Source organism: Purpureocillium lilacinum (genome assembly GCF_023168085.1).
Source record: "Purpureocillium lilacinum CBS 284.36 DNA, scaffold_3, whole genome shotgun sequence".
Classification (NCBI taxonomy): Eukaryota; Fungi; Ascomycota; class Sordariomycetes; order Hypocreales; family Ophiocordycipitaceae; genus Purpureocillium; species Purpureocillium lilacinum.
In genome coordinates, this window is record NW_027072113.1 from 127,346 (window position 1) to 150,478 (window position 23,133).

Genomic DNA, 23,133 nt, shown 5'->3' on the forward strand with positions numbered 1-23,133 from the left:
TCAGAGCATGAGATGCTTCAAGTTCCGCTGTATGATCATGTCCTGTACTGAGTCCATCGTAATTTTTATCAGGTTCGTATCCGTCGCGTTCGTAAAGTGTCCGTAGATCTCCTTGTCTGGGTTTCGGCTTTGAGCTCGAAACTTGTCGAGGAAGTAGCTGCTCGCGGCCTTGTAATCGTCTGGGGCACCACGGTAATCCGTGAATCCGTGATCGGTTATCGGTCGTCGCGGGAGTTTCTCTCTAAATAGATCCATCTTGTTGAGGAAGAGGATCATAGCCGACTTGGTGAACCAGCGTGAGTTCACGATTGACTCGAAGAGCATCAGCGCCTCGTTCATTTGGTTCTGGACCGCGATTAGCATGCGAAGCAACCAAGCGACCGGACTCCCCATACCCCATCCATGTCTTCCACTAGACACTGGTCGTAGCCACTGATCGCCACAAGAAACAAGACAGATTGGACGTTGTCGAAACAGTGTATCCACTTCTTTCTCTCTGATCTTTGACCACCGACGTCAAATATGCGGTAGGTCAGAGGGCCGATGGCAAAACGGCACTCTGTGATGCCCGTCGTCTTGAGTCGAGCGCAGAGTATGTCTAGGTCGTTGGGGACATAGTCCTCTGCCCATAGCCTAGGTATACTGGAAATGAAGCTGCGCTATGTCAGCGATGTCAACACCCAAGACGAGAACTGACGAGCCGTACTATGTCACGTTATCATGCAGTGCGTACTCACAGCCCTTCGAGAAGGCTGCCTTAACACCCGCGTCTTGCCACAAGGCCTTGATTGGGTCTATGAGATCCTGCGGGAACCTGTCTTCTGGCCCAACCTCGCGCTTTTCGAGGATCGTGGACATGAGGAGCTGTGCGAGTATATGTTAGTTGGTGTTCAATGTACTCGACGATGCCATCAAAGATCGCAAGCACCGTGTAGCACCGGATGGTGGGGCGCACTTTACTGTCAGGACTCTCAAACTGGTAGTTGAAGTCTGACATGACCATTTGCATGATGCGAAACGACTCGATGATGTTGCGAAATATGATAGGCCTCCACCATAACCTCTCACGGTCGCTGAAGCTCCTCGAGTAGATGAGTCGCATCTGCTTGAGGATCGTGGTCTTTCCAGACTCGCCAGCTCCTGGGAGAAGACGTCAGCGAGTTCGGCCGCAAAGATGGTGGACAACAGTGCCCCGCGTCATCATTGAGACGGCGCCGCTTACCGAGCAGTAGCAGCTTCACTTCCTTGGCGAGCCTCGCCTCATCTTGCCGGATGCCGCGGTCGATGTCGCGCGAGCGAGTGACGCCGCTGTCGTCCTTGTCGCGCGGGCCGAGACACATGGCGAGAGCAGGCCGCGTCTCGTGGCCAACGATGCCCAAGACCCAAATCGTGAATGCGCATTGATGAAGGTGGGAAACAACGCGACGACCACCACCTTCCGAGCGAGCGCAAGTGCATTAACGGACCCGGCGCCCGGCCTCGGGACAGCAGCTGAGTTCAGCCAGAAACAGAACTGGTCCACACCAAACTGGAGGCTGCAGCGCTGCGCAGCGCTCTTGGCCGACAAGCTTACCAGGACTAGGATCCTCCAGGCAAGTGATCACCGCCAAGCTGGAGCGTCCATGCCTGCAACGGTCCTGCAGGTCCTGATAGCCGAAATTGACGGCTGAGCCGGGCGCTCCAATGGGCACCAGGCGCTTGACTCAAACCCTGCTGGCGCCGTGGGGCAGCTCCGAACCAGATTTCTTCACCTGTCTCATCGCGACAACGTGGGTTCGGGCCGGGACGGGCGGATCCTGGTTCCGCCTGGATCTGCAGGCCATCGCTGCCCGCACATGTCACTGGCAACGGGACTATTGGTTTTGCTTCTGCTGGCGAGCTCGATAACACAGCGCGCCGAGCAAATGCCCAGGAGCAGTCAGTCACATGATGGACAGGGCATGCGCTGCCGCTCAGAGCACAAGGCCTTGAGGCACGGAACACAAAGTACGGTAGGGAGTTGGGTCAGTGTTCTGTCTCGCTGCGTTATGCAGACTCTAGAAAATGGTCCTGAACTCCTGGTCTTGCGTCCGTGCTCCAAAGGGAAAGTGGCATGCTAGCTCGCTTGCGTGCGGTAGGATCACTGCTCAATTCGGCGGAAAATGCAACCCGTTGGTCTGTTAGGACGATGTGTCAACCGTTGCCCATACGCACGAGCACCAGAAAGTTGTCGCCTGTGAGTTGACACAACGCGCAGCATAAATAGTATGCACGTTTCTCGGATCCATTCCGATGCCGACCAACATGGGCATCTCGGGGACCAAAAGTGAGTGGCGTAGGCGTCCACGACCAGGAGAAGCCTGGGAGCTTATCGACCCGGCTGAACTCTGACGATACCGGCGGCGCCAGGCGTCCGACCGAAGCCGTTTGTCACCCACAACATCCATGTATTACCAGGTCAGGGTTTGCAACCTGGTTGTTGAAGGACCGGAACGTGGTCGGCTTTTGTGCAGCTCCAGGGGCGGGGTCGGACCGGCCAAATGCCGCGTCCCAACCTGGGACGCCACTTCATCAAAGTGAACAAAGCAATTATTGTTGCCATTGCACGATATCGCCATGGGCGGCATTTGGCGCAGTGGCTGATACAAAATGTCTGACAAGAACGCTTGCCCATGAATCCTCAATGGCGCAAAACGCGGCAACATGAACCACACCGGCTGCAGAGTCCGCTATCCCCTGTTCATTATCGCCGTTCACACAAGCGCAGCACAGTCGACCATACGCAAGGGCCTCGGTGTATTCACTGGTCCTTCATTTGCTGTCCTCATCCATCGACAGGGCGACACTCTCGAGCCGCCCTTCCCGATTGACAACCTCGGCATCCCTCCTGTCAAGAACGGTAAAGAACCCCGCTGCAAGCCGGCAGAAGAGCACGGAAGCCAACAGACGCAACACTATGTACACGCAATCCTTAACGGAGACAAAGAGGACGCTTGAAAACAGAAGGGTGCCGAAAAAGACGTGAACTACCGTGTATACCGCCGTGAACCATGTGATGAGCTTTGTGGCCGCAGTCGGCGGCAGGATCTTGATCCGGATTCTCTTCTGGACCCTTCCATTGGGACCTGCCATCTCCGACTTCGGTATTGGGATGTGCTTGACGCGAAGGAATACGGTAACAGCCCCGATTGCGTGAATCGAGAGGCCTAGAAAGGCCCACAGGAACATCAACCAGCCGTCGCCTTGAACAAAGGTGAAGATGGCCCTGGAGCCGATGCGGTACGAGACCTCGGCCATGTTACCGATGGAAGCGACCGCGAGGACATAGAACACGGCCCATCCGGCAGCGCTCGCCAGCTTCTCTCGAGCCCCTCTTCCTGCTCGAATGTCCCGCCCTAACCACACGGGAATATTGATGTGATTGTGTCGCGGGCGGAGAAAGCTATCCTTCAAATGGCTCCCGCTGCTCAGCGACGGACTCAGCGCCGGCGACCCAGCGGCAATCAGCAGCGCAGCGAGGCGACGCTTGCCGACGGCAGCAATCACGCCAGTGTGCCATGGGCTGGGCCCAAGCACGGCGAGCAGCGACGGCGTCAATCCCAGAAGAACCTGGGCGCTCGCCATCCGAACCTTGATGATCTCTGGTGTGTTCTTGAGTATGCAGTCGACGAGTTGATGCGTGACGCTATCGAGCCCGAATGCGGCGCTCACGGGATCAATCTCGGCCTTTCGCAGCTTGAAGGGGTCGGTGTCGCTGTCGCCGTGCTCGTTCTCATAGTTGCGCGCGCGGAAATCGCGGTATATCTCTCCGCAAAGGGAGTCATTGCCGAGGATATAGCGGAATGCTTCATTGTATTGCGGGAAGAAGGTCGAGAAGTCGGTACGCAGAAGGTCAGACAACGCCAACGGTAGCAGCGAAAGGGCGGCAACGGCGCCCCACGGCCGCATCGTACCGCGTCGAGCTGGTGCTGTCTATGTCAGCGAGTGTGAATGGGGCCTTGTCTTGAGCGGAGCGAAAAACAGTCGAGGAGAGACGAGGCGAATGGAATATTGATGGCATTTGCCTCGTTTGAATGGCGAGCATCTTCCATGTCGACAACGCAGGACCACCGCGGATCTGATGGGGGCCATTGTGTCATGAGGCAAAGCTGCACGACAATCCTCCGTCAGCACGTCAAACCACCAAGAGCCGCCGACGTAGAGCGCTCTCGTTGGTCCGCCAAATGTTGCAACTTGCCTGCTTTTTTTGCAAGATGCCTTTAGCCAAAAGGCGTGCACACAATCCTTCACCTGTCCCTGGGAGCAGCGCGGCTCCAGTTTGTGCAGACCGGGACGGTCCGCTGTCTTGATCTGACCAAAATCACTTGTGTCCTCCCAATGAAAGTCCTGAGGCCCGCAGTAGTTTATTGCCGTGCATGGACCCCATGTTTGCGGCTGAGGATGGTCATGACGATGATGCAGAGAGCAATTGAAGCAGTCGCCTCGTCGCTCGGAAGTTTTGCTGTGTGCTTTGGGTGGCAAGCAAGTCTGACCGTGACGCCGGCGCCGGTTCTGTGTGCGGCATGCAACAACCCTATCACAGTTGCCTGACCCTGTCATAATCGCCGCCGTTCGGTGGTCGGTGGCCCGCCTTCTCTTGATACTCCCGGTGCAGTACTTGCAATGTAATCTCGGGCCTCCGGGCGTCCGAATCCAAGAGTTCATTCAGCATTCAGCTGCCCCCTTTATTGCCAAAGGCGCTACTCCGTCGTGATGATCAATGATGCTTTTGGCACACTCAGTGACGCCCTCGCGATGCTCCAGTGGACAGTGGGACGGGCCGACCCCAGAGTTAGTTTGCCAGAGCCCAAAATTGGGGTCGTTAGCGTCTGTCCCCCTGTTATCGGGCTGCAACGGGGGTCCAGTCTTGCCAGTATGAGACGCTGCGGCGCGCGTGGCTGGAGGCTGGGACGGGCTGTTGGTTGTGTGGCTCGCTCTCTTCCCACCCGACTGCTTCACACTTCTTCAGATGCTTCTTACACGTGTGACAAATGAGGTAGATTGAGCGAGAAAGCTGTTATGCCTACCGATGGCTCCAGGCTCAAGCCTCGAGCAGTGCGGCAACAATCTGTGCCTTCGTGGGCTCGGTCGCCTCGGCAGTTGACGTTGGGAAGCCAACAACAGCAGCCAACAGCGGCACGTCAGAATCTCACCACCGTTTGCTCCACTTCACCAAGCTCGACCGTGCACCGCTGCCAAGTTCACCGAGATCCGAGCGATGGCTTGCATTGGCACGTCAGGCAGTGAGATCGGCAGTCCCATCAGGCCAAGAGAATCTCGTGGTCTGGGGGCAACTAATTGATGTCATACCACTCGGCGTGGCACGATTCTAGCGGTCTGCCGGCGACATGCCGACTTCATGCCGGCGGAGCCAAAGACCAGTCACCTGCAGCGAGACCCCATGACGCACATGCAGCCATATTCAGGACGTCCAGGTTGCTTTTGTCTGGCCTTTTGGCCAGTCGCAGGCCGTGGCCCTCTGACCCAGCTCGAGGTGGTTTGGGGGACCATGAATGCCGATGTAGCTATCCGGCCGTCCCGAGTGCCGGCATCCTGTATCGGAGGATCCGGACGCGGGCCAACGCAACACCACCGTCAAGTGACCCGCTATTGCCGATGAATGCCGCATCATGTGGTCGACTGCCGGCATCGTCGAGCTCTCTAGCCGGATATCCGGGCGTCAATTGACTCTGTCGAGCCGCGGAAATCCTGCTTCCCTCCCAGGTGGTCAGCCGGGACATACGGAACGACCGCTCACGCAGGGAGAATGCTCGGGAAGCGCAGAGACAGCAGCAGTAGCGTGGCATCAATTTGTTGGAAAGAGCTACCGGAAAGCTCTCGTTGGCGTCTCGGCATCGTCCATTGCTCACGATTGAGGCAATGGTTGCATCTGCAGGACCAGGAAGTGAAAGAAGACATATAAAGCACCGTCGCTTCCGGCAATGCGACGTCGGTGTTTTCACAGATAGATCTATACAGCTCCTCAGCCAACTTCTTTGCAAAATTTCTCGCATCCTGCATCACGGCGCGCTCCTCAATTGACCTCGACGAACCATGATGGAGCAACTCACCCTGCGATCGCTGGCCACGGCGAATCATTTCATGGTCTTCGCTTCATCGGTAATCGTGACGGGAATTATTTCCCACTTCCTCAAAGTTGACTCGTTTCGCAATGCCCACATAATTTACCAAGAAGTTATTGTACGTGTTGCTCCCCGCGGGAGGCTTGGGACATGTCACGATAGCTGACCAGGGCTATCTCCACGCAGGCGACAATCACTCTGGCCGTGTCAATTGTCGCGATGGTGCTGCCTTTCATCCATCGCTACAAAGGATACCTTCTGCCATTTAATCTCATCGTGTCATACCTCTGGCTCACGTCCTTCATCTTCTCGACTCAGGACTGGGCGGGCGGCCGCTGCCCTCTCAATGGTCCCGGATCCGGAGATTGCGGCCTGAAGAAGACCGTCATTGCCTTTAACTTTCTGGCCTTGTAAGTCTAACTCATCATAATTGCTTCAGAGCATTCCCGTTGATTCAATATTTTCCAGGTTCTTCCTTCTCTGCAATGTCGTTGTCGAGGGGCTTCTGTGGCGCGAACCGCGTGTCCCTGTCAACCCTCCAAGTACAAAGGAACGTCCCGTGTCTGATGCTACCGCACCCGAGACTTCCAGCAATGTTTAAATAATGTTATGCGGGACCAACGAGCCGGAAGTTAAACGGGGTCGGACCGGACATGACAGTGTCATGTTCGCTTGATCCCCACTCACGAGTGGGAGCAGAGCCACATTGAGATGTGGCGCAGAGACACTGGGGATTCGTCGAGACTGAGATGCACATTGCACACCATGACTTAGGTAGACACCGTAATACTCAATAATAATGGTGGACGACATTCAACTTTGGTACCGGTTTGCAACTTGTTCGAAGCGTTCATTGCAGCGCGATGAGTTTCGCATAAAAATATTGCTCACCGCTAGCCGTGACAGCCGATCCTGTGGCCAGCGTGACTAAAGTAATGGCTTGTACAATAAAATAACAGACTTTTCGACTCGCCACAAAGTCGTTCAGTCATTCCTCGTCATCATACACTCGTTCCTCCCAAACACCAATACATGTAACGCGTGAGCGACACCATTTTTAGGACAATATCCCTCCGGGACCCCTCATCGCCTCCAACTCATTAATAAACAATAATGGTAGAAAAGCTGTTGCCGTGCCCTCGTTGTCATCTGTGAAGATATGCACCGACATTTCTAGATAAGCTCGACGAAAGGTCGCCCACGCATCCCGGTATGCTGGTGAGTCTATCCACCGCGGCCAGCACGCCCCATTCTGCATCACCGCATTCACGAGATGCGTGGTGACGGCCCGAGCCGTCCGTCGGAACGGCTTGCAATTCGCAAAGTCGATGAGCCAAAGCTGGACATGGCCACTTTTGTCGCATCCTAGCATGAAGTCAACGCCGGCAGCGTCGATGCCGCACGCCCAGTGCAAGGCGCCCAGAGCCGATCCCATGGAGCTTGCAAGGGAGCAGATGTCAACCCGCTCGGCGTATAGTTGATCGATGTAAGCCGGGCGATCTCGAAGCTCGGTTTGCCATCTGTCGGCAAGCGGCTGGAGGTCGCCCATTCGTACCTTGGCCAGGAAGTGCGGAGCTAAAGCACTGCCAAAGGCGCGGTCTTGAACGCATTTCGATATGTGTCGCTTGACAAGGTACTTGGCATGATACCTGTTGAACGGGCGGATGTATTCCATTGTGTAGGCGGCGCTGTGCTTGGGAAAGTGTTGAATGTCTTTAAAGATGTCGCGATGCTCCGACGCCATGACATTGGCGTAGAACTGGAAGCAACGCGGCACGAAGGGAAGGAGGACTTCAACACCCTGATCAAACAACTCGCGGTGAACAAGAGTAAATGTTGCATCAACGTCCTGTTGTGTTGTATATTCTTGATGAAGCATAAGAGTATCTCGACTTGCTTTGATGACCCGTGTTGAAGAAGTAGGCGGAGTTGTAAAGACCCAGGAGGTGGCCGTCCTGGCCAGCAGTTGGGCTTGGGCAACAGGGGCAGCTGGCGGACAGGTGTGATTGATCCACCAGTATCGCCCGAAAAAAGACCAGAAAGACGGAAATTTCACCCAGTGGCGGCTTGATCCATGTCTTGTTGTCGTGACGGACCTCTCGGTCCCGCGATAGTCGTGGCAAGCGAGCACCAGAGGCTCGGCAGCAAAGTGCATCGTCGAAAACCTCTTGTCGTCTCCTGGTATATTGGACAGCATTCCGCGGCTCTGAGATATCGAGCTGGCAGGTTCTCATCCGTCAATGTCCACGTCCGCGCCGAAGGAGGGGACAATAAGTAATTGATAACGCAGGGCTGAGGCGGAACCGCCGCAGCTGCCGGGAGAGGAGATAGGTTGAATTCATCATGCAGACGAGGCCGAGACCGTGGAATCGAGCCGCTAAAGGTTTTCAGACCACCCTTGAGATATGCCACCGCGACCCGACGGCGGCAACAGGCGGAGGAAAGAGTGACATCAAGTTCCGTCAATGGGCCCCTGCGACACCGAGTCTTCAGCGATGGCACAGACTGCGCCAACGATCGAACCAACGTGCGGCCGCAGTCAAAGAGAGGCTCATCCACCACCCTGAAAAACGTGGCATCGGAACCTGCATGCATGTCGACTGACATTGAGCGAGCGTAGTGCTGATGTCGTCGTGCAGGCAGGTGGAGGGGCAGGTGGGTTTCCCCGGCCATCGCACATGCAACCAACGACCATCGAGATTCTGTCACCTGCGAAGGATATGACACGCCTTGCTCATTGGTTGCTAATGGCTGTTGGTCGCATTCCTGGTTGCTCGGTGCGCCGGCAGTGGACAGGGGTGAGCGACGACTGCAGGTCGCCACCCATTCAACGAAGCAGGGACCAATGACCCGAAGGCTCCGGCGCCCAGGCATCGTTCGACTTTTTTCTCACACTGTCTCCTGCATTCAGTCGAGCTGGGCCATGCCCGTGGGTGCGGGCGAGCCAGCGTCCCACCCGGCTGGCTCGGGCAAACATGGCGCACCAGAGCTAGTTGCGGGCTAACGAGACTTGCGAGAGACGACGGGCGTCCCTGCGACGCCTCATCAGCCACGGTTTCCCCGCGTTTTCTGGCCCACCCTGTTGGTGATACGACGAGGGATGTGTTTTGCCCGTTCAGCCCCATGATCAGCCCGAATTGAGTTCATGCAATGCGATCGATCCCGTAAGGCGTCAGTTCAAAGTTGTCACCTTGGGCCAGAGCTCCTACGACAGTGGTCGGCACGAGCAAGAAGGCGGCTTCACAATCGTATAGATCGAAAATCACAAGCTTTTCGTGTTCACCCAGGCTCTGCTACAGGCCTCTGAAAGAGCTAACTTTTTTGCAGCTGAACGACTGACTGGTCTTACACCTTTCCTGATCAAGAACCTCCAGCCACCGCCTCGAAGTCATTGACCAAGTTGCTGAGACTCATCACCGACGCACTGCGGTTCCGCCACGCTTGAGGCAGCCGAGACTTGGGCTGCGCTTTTGGACGCCTGTCTTGCTCGTCATACAGAGCTTGGAAGCGAGCCTCAGACGTGTCCGAATATACAGGAGACGTGCTGGCAACTGAAGTTTGTGCAGGTGTCAAGATCCCGCTGCCGCGCGGCACTTTGCTGTTTTCTCTTGCATTCTCAACGTCCCCATGGGTGTTCGCCATGAAGGCGATGCTCCCGGCAGCGGCCTGCGTAGTCGATGAGCTGCGTTTCATGGGCGTAGTGCTGTTGCCGCTGCGTTCCTGCATGGTCCTACGGCGTTTCGCCGGCCTCGCGTCTTCCATGTCCTCTCTGGAATAGACAAAGAAAGGCACATGTTGAAGTGGCACCGGATGGTGGATATTGGTTTGAGGGAATGGAGGCAAAGTTTCCACTCTGAATCCTGGGTTCATGGTACCAGACACCCAGCTCTTGCGGCTGTCTTGGTGGATGTGGTTGGTGATGACGGACTTGAGGACCGCTCCAGAGACATCCGTGGAGATGGGTTGAAAGATGCATTCCTGTCCTTTGTGAAAGCAATTCTGGCACCTGCCCGCTACTGTGTTCTGGAAACCACTGCATCGAATCTATCCAAGCGTCAGGCATGCCTGCTTACGTGGCTCAACTGTCAAGGCGTTCGTCTTACCTTTCGCTGTCTGCAGTAGATGCATGCCATTATAGTACGCCGGGGCCAGGTTGCCCTGAAAGCATACACTGATGTTGGATCCGCGTATAAAGTTCCATTGCGCGGGTTGTCTATTCTGTCGTCCCCGCTGAGGGGTGTTGCTTGGTCTAGGTGCTGTGATGCATGGAAGGTGTATTGGTACTTAAGCTCAGGTCGCGGGCGCTGTGATGCTGCTTGTCTTTGAGCCATTGGTTCGCACCAGGAGGTTCTTGGCTGATTGTCTGTAATGTTGGAGTAACGGCGTTGATTAGGTAGAGTTGAGCGCGTGTACTGATGATTAATGTGCTTGGAAGACACCGAAGAGCTACTGTGAACCCTCCTTAGAGGTGGACAGAACGAGAGACTTGAAGGTAAGGCTGTGTGTTGCGGGAGAGAGAGCTCCATATCTGTCTTTCTAATACTTCAGTGGTCTGGTGTCGAGTCGGGGCGCCCCTGACGACTCATAGGAAGAGACACCGCGGGCGGCAAAACTGCCCAAGAGCTGTGCCTTTGCCCACATGGACCTTACGACATCCGATGGGCCATCCAGCTCCAAGATTGAGTCTCGGCCCGCTTGGGCGATTGGCAAGGCTATAGACGGCCTGGGCAAAGCGCGTATGTATGAAGGAGAAAACTTGGCCAAGATGGCCCTGGAAGAAGCCGCTGCTGAGGCTGAACGCGCACCCAGGGGTCGACAGGCTGCCCTGGGCGCAGTGTAGACAGAGGGCAGCAGGCCATGCAGCTGGATCAACTTGGAAAGAGAGCAGTAAGCTTCAAGAAAGTCTTCTCGTCGGTGGCTTGGAGGGACCGAGCTGAGGGCTGCCTGGCAGGCACGAGCAGACTCGCCGTCGACCAGCAGCATGGTGGTCGCCCAACTGCAGACAAAGGGTGTTGGAGTGATTGGCCCTGTTTCCGCGTGGTGGGCGAGCAGGACAGCGTGAGGCACGGGGACGGGAGGGGGTGGGAGGGGGAAACAACGGTGCCATTGTTTACCCAGGACACACCGGGTGGGCAACCAAGCCTTGCTAGCGCCACCACGATATGACATATCCGACGTTTTGTCGTCCCAAGTTGCGACGACGAGTCCCTCTGGTTGGCGATTCGTCTGCGGGCGGGGAGCCATGCCCCCTCAATTTGCACAACGGGCTCGGGAACTCCGTGATCTACGGCGGCAGCACAGGGGTCTCCTGTCAAACGTGTGCATGGTCCCTGGGCGTGCGCCGTTTGCCAAACTTTCCGAAACCTTCACTCCCTTGAATAGCTCTGTGGCTGCATGACCTGGGCCTCTCTAACTTTTCGTATGGGGTCCAGCGAAGAGCGTTAGTGACCGAAGCTGCTAGCTGAGTGCCGCAAAGCCCAACTCTGAGCAAAGGCTCGGGGGAGATAAGAGAGGTCCTGGCATCGACCTGAGGGACAGCCACAAACAGACAGGTGAACAAGCTGCCACACCGGAGCCATATCTCCTCCACCCTTGTCAACCACATGCAGCTAGTGCGGAGAAAGCACCAAGATGCATCCCACGTTCCGATTCTACCGGGCGGTTGTGCGGCAATCGACTGATGCGAGATGGCTCTGCGGCTGCAGTCACTTGGCGTGGACTCCGGCGTGGGGAAAGTTGAGGCGAACACTCACAAATGACAGGCGCCTTCGAAGAAGCGTCTCCAATCACCAGCTCGTAAAAGCGCCACCAGAACCCTGGGTACAGCCTCGAGACGGGAGTGTTGGTTCATGAGGTCAATATGGGTAGGATCGCCTGCCAGGGCCCAGGTACTGTCGTTGGTCTGTGGCTGGCGCAATACCCTTGAAAAGGAGGGGGAACCTCGTGTGGCTCATGCCGTTTTGGCCAGGGGAAGAAGGAGGGGTCAACAGAACCCTGGCACGCCCTGAGGGGTTGTGGATGTGCACCTCATGGGTCCAGGGCCGGCCACTCATACCTCCAGTGTCTGGTTGACTCTGGCAAATAAGTCAACACAGAAGATGCGCAGAATGAGGATTCATAGAGTGCCCGGACGTCTACACTAACTAGCGGCAAGCACGGTTCGAGGCGACCGGGTGCCTGAGCCCGTCGAACACGGTGGACATATGCACAGAAGCGGTCCGCCCATGCAGCCCAGCGACGACAGGTGGGGACAACGAAGCCCGCCCGCCGCCGCGAACCGTGAGGCTGGACCGAACCACCCCATTGAGAAAGGGGCCGACACGGGACCAGCCAGGAGCAGGGTACACATCACAAAGCTAGTCCTCGGCCGAAAAGGCTAGCATCAATAATCTTCCGCGTCGCAGCATGGCACGACTCCTCAGATCCCCCCATCGCCATCCCAATCGTGCCTCAGACAAGAACGATCTGGGCCTTCTTTTCGTGTTCATCCCGCCAAGGCTAATCATGGCACCATGAGGTTGGGGGAATTGAGGCCGAATCCCCTGTCACTCACCAAGAGCGTCTGTAGGCTCGGACTTTGGTGCGTCTTCATATGACAAAACTGCCAAGCCAATCAACTTTAGAGTTTGTAGCTAGCATCAAGGAACGAAGGTTTCGAGCGGGAGCAAGATGGAGGGGTTGAGGACGACCGAGCCGCGCAAGGGCCGGGCCCATGCCGCCCGAAGCTCGTGACGGCGACAAGGACTGGCCACCCTGGTATCACTGTTGATCTTTATTCCGCCCTGCGGCGGGAACGCGACGAGCGGGCGTCAAGCCTCTTGCGTTAAGAGAAGTCAGCAACACGGACCTTGCCCTGCAACCCACCCCGCATGCTGGGCCCAGGACTACAGAGCCCAGGCAAGAAGCTGCTGAACCATCAAACGACAGACTACGTTTCTTCCGGCTTCTCTGGACGAACCCCCGAGAGGATTGGACACATGGTTTGGTCCGACATGACACCATGTCAGCGCCTTCAGTCGAAGACGGGTGGTAGAGTTCATGTTGGAGGGGAGGTTGCAGACAAGAATGGCTGTGAGGCGAGCGAGCTCTAGTGCCTCCGCACTTGCAAATTTCGGTCAAGGACCTGGTGTTTTGTCATGAGCGCGTCTTGTTACCTGTCAGATGCTCACACCGACTCCGAACTCGTTCTTGCTGGGAACATGAATACTCTGTCATGGTCTATGACGCGTCGACTCTACTTTCTGAATGCTTTAGCGATAATAGCTCCGGCAGGACTGCGCCCCAAAGATGACGGCCTCCTCGCATGTTTCCATCGCCCAAGGATGGCGTGTCTGAGTGGTGTACAGAGATGTGTGGAAGCGAGAACCACCAGCGCCAGCGCGAGAGTCGATGTGGCAAAGCAGGCAGCGCAGCATGTGAAGAGCCGCTAGGCAAATCGACTACCCTCATCGACTCCTTGAATTCTTAGCCGATCTACCCGTTTCGCACCCGATGAATTGCGCTTGCCAAACTCAAAGTTTACGCTCCACCCAACCCGCCCAGCTGTGCTCGCAACAAGCATCTCACTGGCCACATGCATCTGGCAGCGAACAAACTTGTTCCCCGCACATGGCATCGACTGTCACTCACGACACCCGTCTGGTCGAGACTTTGCTGTGCTCCAAACCAATCCAAATTTCCCCTCCGCTTCATGGTAGCAATGATGGACCGCCCGCCGCGGCTGAGGGGCTCGCCACCCTCCTTGATGTCTCCGACGTCTCGGCCCGGCGCTTGCAATGCCACTTTCCGGGACCTGCGAATCATGAGCGCTGGCCAGACATTACAGTGGTCGATATCTAAGCCATCCTGAAGATCGAGGTGCCATCGCAAGGCTATCTGATTGGATTTGCAGTGGATGACAGTTGGGGTTCTCGGACCAGCGTTCATGATGGGAAGTCTGCCTTGAGCCATGTTTCCAATCCCTTTCGTGGTCTCAGCTATTCGCCCTTTCTTCACGAATACTTATTCCTCTCCCCAGGCTCCTCAAGGGGCAAGCCTGGCCAAAAGCGCTGCTGGACAGCCCTGATTGTAAGAATACTGAAGTGGCATGTGCACCCTTGGTAAGTTGATCTCTATCACTGGTTGTCAGAGGAGCTAGGATTGTACCGCATGTCGTGACGCTAATTCTCCCTAGAAGTGGAACGATGCTCCCTGACTGCAGCCAAGTCAGGCGTTTCGACGAAATAGCCGCGCGGGAAAGCTGGACTGCAGGCGAACGCTTTGAAGTCTGGAACTGGCCGCAGCAGCCAGCCAAGGCAGCGAATAAGTTGCACGGCCTCAAGGGTGCTGAAGTCAACGAGCCTGGCAAGAACGAATACGACACCAATGCATGCTCAGATGACTTAGTAGTTGTCCAAGACGTCGTCAACAGGACTTCTGAGCAGGCTTCTACTGGTCAAAGTCTGACAAACGCCTTACCACAACTCGACTTCCAACTGAGGCAGTTCTCAATCTCGAGATACATCCATCGTGAAGCGCAAGGGCGAGTGCAGTATCCCAGGAGGTTTCGGCTTGCACAATGCCATACCAAAGCCACCTTCAACCAGATCTCTTCACACCCTCATGTCAATAGCTGGGAAACTGGTAGACGCCGCAAGAAGCTTCTGTTTCACAGTAGCGTGGGGCTTTCTCCTATATCTTTGCCTCCAATCCTGGAAGAACCACGCGTGCCGCAACATGTCCTGGCTGCTTAGCAGTGACACTCACTCCGCCTGGCTTTGTTAAGTATGAACAGTCTTCCCACTTCCTTCTTGATTGCCTTTGGGAGGGCATAGTTGGATTTCGAAACACGAATCACCTCATGGTCGAGTTGAAAGACCAAGAGAGGCTCAATGGACCTTATGCCTAGTCTCGACCAGCCATGGGTGTCTGTGAGACTGCATAAATTTGCGACGCTTTGCACTCCTTCATTTGTTTGGTTGTGTCTCTTGCAAGGCAAAAGCAGATCATTGTTGCTTCTAATCTCATCTGGAATGCTATAGTATGCCATGGGGATGCGCTGTATGTACATGTAGCTTCTCCGTTTCAGAGCGTTTCACCGACTGAAGCTTCGCCGATATTCGTGGCACTCTGGAGTGTGGTGCGATACCTTCAATATTGATGATACTCAAAAATTCCGGCTAGACCTTCTCATTCGGGGTGCACCCGCCGCCATCAATATCCTCTCTATGTTATCGGTGTGATTTAGATGTACCAAACTTGCCCCCACCATACTCACTAGCCCACGATCCCCAGATGTAAGGACAGGGTCACTATCGAGGCTGCATGTGGCAACCAGGTCAAAGACCGCAGCTCACCACGGGATGGGAAGGGAAACCAGTGACTTCGCAATCACCTCGCACCCCATGACGCTGCTGGTCAGAGCAGCATTAATATCATTTTCATCATGCCTACGACGAACAGAATGCGAAACTTACCGAACAGGGCTCAGGACACTTGAGCCTACGGGCCATTGTCGTCGCATACCATCCAAACGGATACGGCAACTTCTCAACGACCCACCCATCAAAGGCGCAATATTGGCTATCAGAAGTGCAGCTCTGCCAATTGCGTCAGTTCATCTAATCCGCAACGGTTCCTAGGGTTATGGCAAGATATGTCCTACACCGCGAATTCTCTGGTTGTGCTCCTCAGCGGCCGCACGGGCTTCCGCCTCTTGCGGAGTTTGGTTGCTGGGATGTGGGATTTGTTTGCTGGGAAAGGACCCGGCATTCACCGTCCTGGCGAGAATGGACATGTAGAGAGCAACTTTGGCGGCAATCATGGTGTGGGGAGAAGGAGGCCGGCAGCAGGAAAGAGGAGAGGTCTGAAGATTCTATACGTTTGATTGCGTGGAGTCCAGTTTTATATGAGTGTCTGTCATGAGCTTCATGATCGTCTATGACAAGAAGAGGGCGTTACTGTTACGTCAACATATCGCGCAAGTAGACGTGAAGCATGTACGTGCACCTTTTCTCGTGCCGGGCCCACGACTAGGACCAAACCGGGCGATGTTGTTGGTGGTCGAAACGACCCATGCTTTACAACAGCACTACATTAAAAGTAACAAGGAGATGTGGGCAAAGATCTTCGAGTTAGCCAGCTGTGCTCTCGACCCAACTTAACGTGCGGACTTTGATGATTCATGCAGTCAGTGTCTCTGGTTCTGTCCCACCTGGAAACGCTCCTAGCTTGTGCTTCGAAACGCTGTGTAAGGAAGCGGCCGCGCAAGCAAGTGCGTAGAGGGAGGAAGCCACTGAGGCAGACAAACTACAGCGCCTCGTAATAAACAGCGTGCTCAAAAGCGAGGCCAGGCTTCTTGGCTGTGAACGGCAGCACGGACTCGTGGAAGCGCCTGTTCAATACTATTAACTATGCGGTCCCAGGCAGGGCCTCCTATGGCCGGGGCGCAAGCAAGTCCCCCAAGAATCCAAGACAGGGTTTGGGCGCAATTTCGGTGCCATTTCTTGCACCGGTGGCCCCCGCCATGGCACATGCACTGTGCCACTGATGAGCCAGTGAGCCCCCACGCACGTTTGTGACCTGTTTCCATCTGGCAAGTCTCAACCCGGCCGCCTCAATCGTCAGCGGTCGGGGCTTGAAGATGAGCAGCATTCGCTAACGTCTCGACGGCACTGAAACGTGATCCTCGTCCATGGACCCCAGGACTTTGGCAATAGAGACGATGTCGGGCCCTGAGATACCTCCGTGTATCGCCCCCTATCGGAACCCTTGTAACGCGGCCTACAGCACGGATGCATCTGCATCTGCCCTGACGAAGGCGATACTGGCCGAAGATGCGAGCGGAGTCAAAGCACTTTTGTCACAGGACATCGCACTGGCCAACGCTTTTGTAACTCACTCCTATCAACCGTGTCAGAATCACGAAAGAGTCGAATTCGCCTAGCTCGCCATCGTTGTTGCCGGTAGGGTCCCGCTGTACTGGCCAGGCGAGGCAGGTAATCGAGCGCCTCAACGCAAGTCCTCGCCATCGCACGAGCCTTAGTAGATGCGGGCGCGTCACTTCTCGAGATACCGGGCGTAGCCTACTGGTCAGTACTAATTGACGTTCGCGGCACAACCTTGTCGACGACAGCGGTCAGGCAGGCCTGCATCACGCGGTCCTTTCTGAGTACGAGGCGGGTCCCTGCCATAGAGCCGCCATTAGGAGGATCGCGGAGATGAAGCGGGTGCTGCTCGGTGCTGGAGTCGATGAGTCCATATGCAACCACGACGGTAAGACGACTTTGGCTGTGGTGAAAATATTGAGACAATGGTCTCGGACTCGCATAAGAGGGCCCCGTGGCTCCGAATATATTGTTCAGAAAGAAATAGGGGCCACTACGACTTCTAGCCGGCGAGCAATCCTTGTGTTTGAGGTCATGGGTCTGGTGGTGTGATCGCTCTGTCGCTCCGTCAAGGAACTGCCGAGTACATACAATGAGGCAGCGGCACAGTGATATTAAGGGTGCGGGCAGCTGGGTATTGGACTTTTGAAGGATCAAGTCTTTCTAAGAAAAATAAAAAATAATAACCCAGTACCAAGTTGGATTTTGAAACACTCGCTGCTCAATCAGCTGCGGGAATGGCAATTACAGAGCCAGGCGGGCCCCTGGTCTTGTGATGCACCAGATGGCTGTCCCGGCCGCTGGGCCCGGTCTGCTAGCAGCGACGCAGGCTGCAGGCAGTACAACTTACTGCAGGCGCGCAACAGTCTGTGTCCGAGGACTATAGTGGTCTCGGGCATCATCTCTGAATGAACGAGGAGCATCAACACGAAGCCATACCTGCATGCTTAGAAATGCATGCTCGCGACGCGAGATCGCGCGCGAGAATGGCGATCGGTTCATTTGTCATACCCGCGCGGCAATGCACATGCCCTACTGTGGTGCTCCCAAATTCCCAGTGCCCCAGTTCACAGCTCCGGCTTCCACGGAGCTGGCGCCTGGTGGTGTGCCCAACCTGGCAGGCGGGGGCAGACGCCATGACGAAATGTCTACTGGCATTGGCCTTTCATGTCAGTTGAGCCTTGCGATAAGGCAATTCGCGATGCATAAATACCTTGTTTGAACAGCCGGTGTGAGTTTTGATGGTGCTTCAGACGTTGGCCTGACAGTTCAGCGTCTAGTGGAAATGGCTTCAAACACCAAGGAGGTAACGGGGCGACCAACACGCTGCAGTGATGCTTGTGGGTGATGGCTGACCACGCAACAACCAGAAAATTTACCATGCAAACGGCCGTTTCACTCGGCCAGATAGCACATTTCGCAACTTCGTTTCCAACCAGCCGGGCGCGCAGTTCCCCGCTGAAGCCGGTCGCTATGCTCTCTATGTCTCGCCCGGGTGTCCATGGGTAAGCCCAAGCCCAGCGAGCGGCGCACTGCACGGCCGCAGACTGACCGTGGAAACAGGCGCACCGAACCCTCATCGTGAGACTCCTCAAAGGCCTCGAGTCTATCATCGATGTCTATCAGGTACACATGACCATGGGCCCCGAAGGATGGTACTTTAGTGGCGAAGGCGACTCCCTGCCCGAAGATCCCCTCCACGGCTTCAAGACGCTGAGGGAGCTGTATCTCAAAGCCGACCCCAACTACAGCGGGCGTTACACCGTGCCTGTGCTGTGGGACAAAAAGGCAGACGTGCTTGTCAACAACGAGTCGTCCGAGATCATCCGCATGTTCTACAGCGAGTTTGACCATCTCTTGCCAGAGCCCCTGCGCGAGGTTAATCGCCCTGGAGACGGCCTGTACCCCGAGGCCCTGCGCTCCGAGATCGACGAGCTGAACGACTGGGTGTACAACACCGTCAACAACGGCGTGTACAAGTCCGGCTTCGCCAAATCGCAAGAGTCGTACAATGAGAATGTCCACGCGCTCTTCCAATCCCTCGATCGACTGGAAGCAAAACTCCAGGCCCACGGGAAGCGGTTCCTGCTAGGCGACCACATCACCGAAGTGGACGTCCGTCTATACACGACGCTAGCACGCTTCGACGTCGCCTACTTCACCGTCTTCATGTGCAATCTCAAATCAATTCGGCACGACTACCCTGCCTTGCATCTGTGGCTGCGGCGCCTCTACTGGGACCAGGACGTCGACGGCGCTCTCAGAGCGGCGTTTTATCGCACTACACAGCCGTACATCTCACAGTACGCCTTGGGCTATGCGCATTCGAGGCGCAAGATTGTCTTGGGGGACGCGACGCCTTTGGTGGTACCTGCAGGCCCAGCCGTGCTGATGGAGCCGCTGGAGGGGCGATGAGTGGGCGTGCTGTTCTCGTGTACAACAGTCTCGTTCAGTCCTTAGCTTGCGTCAATGCAAAGAATATATGCGTGTGGTTTTGCTTGCTGAATTTTCATCTCAGTGCTGGAGCACATCTGTTTGGTATGCCTGCGTGGCGCGATCCAAGGCCACAACGTCCTGCTGGGTATACGGCGGATACATAATACGACATGCTGATACTTCGCTGGGCAGTCCGCTGGTCCGTTGTTCCAGCGGGGCCATTAACGAAGGGCCCTGTTGCAATATCAGCGATCTTCGGAGAGCGCCGTCTACATCCAGAACAGGTGAATACGGCTCTGTCTGTAGCGCGCTAGGTCACCACCAGTAGCTCGGATGCGATCGGAGTGAGCTTGGAGGTAGGAACACAGACGCATGTTGGCCGGGAGATTCGGACCATCGATAGCCCGTCTTATGCCAGCCGGTCAGTCCAGGCTCAACATGCATGGTTTCACTAGCGAGATTTTCCACGGAGTCCAATAGAATGCTTGAGAGATGCAGAGATTTATCTGATCATCTTATCAATCGGATCTTGCCCCCTCCCCCTCACTGCCGCAAGCCAAGACGGCACCATGTCCCGAGCCGCCGGCCGGCAACTCGGCTGATGGCAGCGCCTTGCCGGATTCTCAATCTTGTGCTTGTCCAACCTTTGACGTCTGCAATACGGCAGGTTTGGGTGCTGCACTGCTGTATGCACAGGTTGTAACTAACTCGCAGGTTGAGCTCCGTCACTGGGTCAGTGAGTGCCTGTGGGCCATATCATTTCACGCTGAGTTGGAGGGTGGTAAAGGAGCCTAGACGGCCTGGCGATTCCAGTCATGGGGCCCTCATCATAGCAAACGCGGGCATCTCCACGAGACTGCACCGTCCGGCAACGCCAATCACTTGACAAGTTGCTCGCCATTCCCACGCATCTTGTTGGTCGCCACAATGGGGCGGACAACATGTCCAGGACGCCTGGAGAGACGGTACCACCTCACTACCGGTTGTCGGGAATGTCTAGAAGAGGGTGGCTTGCCCTGCTCGGGCGAAGATCCGTGGCAAGCGTGGTACCACAGGCTGCAGCAAGGACTCATGGGTGGCTCACCATCGTATGGCGTCGTATCGGAAAGGGCAATCGTTACCGAATACCGATAGTCAAACTTGTCGTCCAGTCGTATTGAACAGTGTTCGTGTGATACGTACTCCCTCATAAAGCAGGATGCCACCCCGTCGTGAACCCTCGGCCCCTGACCTGCAAATCACCTGGTTTGGCCCTGAAGTTCTTTGAACGAAGCGGCCACCCCGACTTTAAAAATTCACATTCTGAAGTCTCCGGAGGACGCAAGGAGCAGCTCCGCTGTCAATCATGCATCCACCGCGTGTCGTATTCTACTCGCTCTTCCCTCTTTACGGCATCACGTTCGCTGGCATTACGAGCTATGGCGCCAATTTTGGCTTCATTGGCGTCAGCATTACCCTCTACCAACCTGAATGCGCGTGGTCCTGTCTTTTCTGCATCGCGCCGCCGCTCAACTGCACGACCGAAGACCTCGCCGTGAGTGTCCCCGAGAAGCGCGATGCGCCCGACGAGTCGGCTCCCGCTCCCCAGTACCCATCGGGCAATGGGTGGAATGTGACTTTGGAATCCACACCTCAATGCAAAGCAAACAACGACTTTTATTTGCAGACAGTGGCATACTGCCTCAAGTCGAGGTGTACTGATTTGCCATCCATCCAACTGGAAGAGTTTTGGGACAGGGATGTCCCGTTCTTGTTTGAGGGAAACAAAGGTGCGCTCCCAGTGCCTAGACAAAGCTACACGCAGGTCCTCGGCGCAATCAAGGAGCCTCCAACGGAGCTCTTGAACAACACAGTCTTTCTCAACTACACCGCCGTGGTACCAGACGATATTTACATACCAGAGTACAACACTCTCCGCTACTACGCGGCCAATGAAGTCACTCACGAAATATACGGCCTGGCCATCTTTCTCTCCGGCGTAGCTATACCAATCTCGGTTTCGCTGCTGCGCTTTCTGCCATGGCCGACCTCGTGGGTCACAAAGTTTAATGCCTACCTCATCGATCCGCCGCTTCTCGGACACAGTCATTCGGCACCAATATGGGGTTTGGGCATCATGCCGACTCGCGGACAGGCCCTGTTCATCGCCTACCTGTGGCTCATCAACATCCTTCTCAGCGCGTGTGGATACGAAGTCTTTCTGCCCAGTCTCTTTTATCCGGACAAGCAGTACCAGGTAGAGACCTGGGTGGCCAACCGCTTCGGTGTATTGAGCTTTGCTCAGCTGCCGCTCGTTTTGCTTTATGCCGGGCGGAACAACATCTTGTTGTGGCTTACGAACTGGTCGCACTCGACGTTCCTTCTCCTGCACCGCTGGGCGGCGTTTCTCTGCATGCTCCAGGCGGTGCTGCATAGTATTGTCTACCTGCACATGGCGGTCGCGCACCTCGGTGGTCTCGACCACGCAGAGGAGAGTGTCGAGCCATACTGGTACTGGGGCATAATAGGCACGCTGGCCATGGCACTCATGGTCGTGTTGTCAGTGCAACCTATTCGGCAGAGAGTCTATGAGGCCTTCCTTGCGATTCACATAGCGCTCGCGGTCATGACTATCGTCGGTTGCTACTATCACATCACTCCCAAATATGGCCAAGATTACGGTTTCCAGACCTGGCTGTACATCACCATCGCCCTCTGGGTCTTTGATCGCGCTGCGCGTCTGGCTCGCAGTATTCGTGGCGGCATCAAGCGTGCGTATCTCTCGCCGATTGACGACGACTATTACCGCCTGGATATCCCCAATGCAACGGCATCTGGTCACATTTACTTACACTTCCCGACAATCAGTCTGTGGCGAGTCTGGGAAAACCACCCCTTCTCTGTGGCGGGAGTTGTCCAGCCCATCGGCCCTGGCTCTGTATCGCCTTTAGCCGTAGGGCTAGCGTCGGATAGCCCACCCGAGAAGACAGTCGGAGTCGGGGATGAACAGCCGAGTCGTTCATCAACTCCCTCCGAAGTGACTGTAAGTGATGCCAGGCCAGCCAAAGCCGGCATTGTTCTTTTCGTCCGCAAGCATGATGGAATCACCTCGATGATCTCCAAATGCAAAGCAGTTACTCGGGGAATTCGCGTCCTGATTGAGAGCTCGTACGCCCCCAATATGACGTTCCTCCAAGATGGGCTCCCTACACCCACTCACGATTTCCCGAACCTCATTTGCGTCGCAGGTGGTGTGGGTATCACGGGCGTCCTCCCTTCGCTGGATAGCTTTACTAACGTCGCCAAATCCGCCTGCCACGCCCAGCTGTTCTGGGGCGTTCGTACAATGCCCCTCGTTCATGCGGTCGAGAACATGTTGGGGTACGAGTGCGGCGATGTGACCGAACGGAGGTGGGGGAGCGTCCAAGTTACGCTCTCAGTCGGCGTCAGGTTCAATCTTAGAGACATGTTGGAGAAAGAGCTGGGCTCATGTAGTGGTGGAACCACGGTTGTTGTATGCGGGCCGCCGAGTATGGCGGACGAGGTGCGCTGTGTCGTGTCGGCGCTCTCGAGGCATAATGGTTCGCAAGGAACTCGTCTGGTGAAACTTGTGGTCGAAAGCTTCTCTTGGTGAGAACATAGCACGGCTCATGATGGGATCTTGCTCGTGTCATGCCCGCTGTTAGGGACATGGTGGCGACTGTTGGTGCTTCTCCTTACCCTCTGTGCGCGGACAGAATTCACGAGCAGCG

The 23,133-nt window shown here is 55.8% G+C and overlaps 4 protein-coding genes across 4 annotated transcripts; 2 read left to right on the top strand and 2 right to left on the bottom strand.

The window, feature by feature from the left end:
- PLICBS_003912 (G-Protein alpha subunit) lies at positions 1–1,340 on the bottom strand (the record flags this gene model as incomplete). The annotated part of the gene is made up of 5 exons (XM_065600342.1): positions 1–345; positions 396–654; positions 734–864; positions 929–1,140; positions 1,223–1,340. The coding sequence occupies 5 exons, from the start codon at positions 1,338–1,340 to the stop codon at positions 1–3; spliced, it is 1,065 nt and encodes a 354-aa protein (XP_065456414.1).
- Positions 1,341–2,790: 1,450 nt separating this feature from the next.
- On the bottom strand, positions 2,791–3,927 carry PLICBS_003913 (uncharacterized protein; the record flags this gene model as incomplete). The annotated part of the gene is made up of 1 exon (XM_018327946.2): positions 2,791–3,927. One exon carries the CDS (start codon positions 3,925–3,927, stop codon positions 2,791–2,793), a length of 1,137 nt encoding a protein of 378 aa, XP_018173464.1.
- A 14,324-nt stretch (positions 3,928–18,251) lies between these two features.
- On the top strand, positions 18,252–19,381 carry PLICBS_003914 (uncharacterized protein; the record flags this gene model as incomplete). Its single annotated transcript, XM_018327950.2, has 3 exons — positions 18,252–18,272; positions 18,337–18,471; positions 18,530–19,381. 3 exons carry the CDS (start codon positions 18,252–18,254, stop codon positions 19,379–19,381), a joined length of 1,008 nt encoding a protein of 335 aa, XP_018173468.1.
- A 1,366-nt stretch (positions 19,382–20,747) lies between these two features.
- PLICBS_003915 (uncharacterized protein) lies at positions 20,748–22,332 on the top strand (the record flags this gene model as incomplete). Its single annotated transcript, XM_018327951.1, has 2 exons — positions 20,748–22,152; positions 22,250–22,332. The coding sequence occupies 2 exons, from the start codon at positions 20,748–20,750 to the stop codon at positions 22,330–22,332; spliced, it is 1,488 nt and encodes a 495-aa protein (XP_018173469.1).
- Between the last annotated feature and the right edge of the window lie 801 nt (positions 22,333–23,133).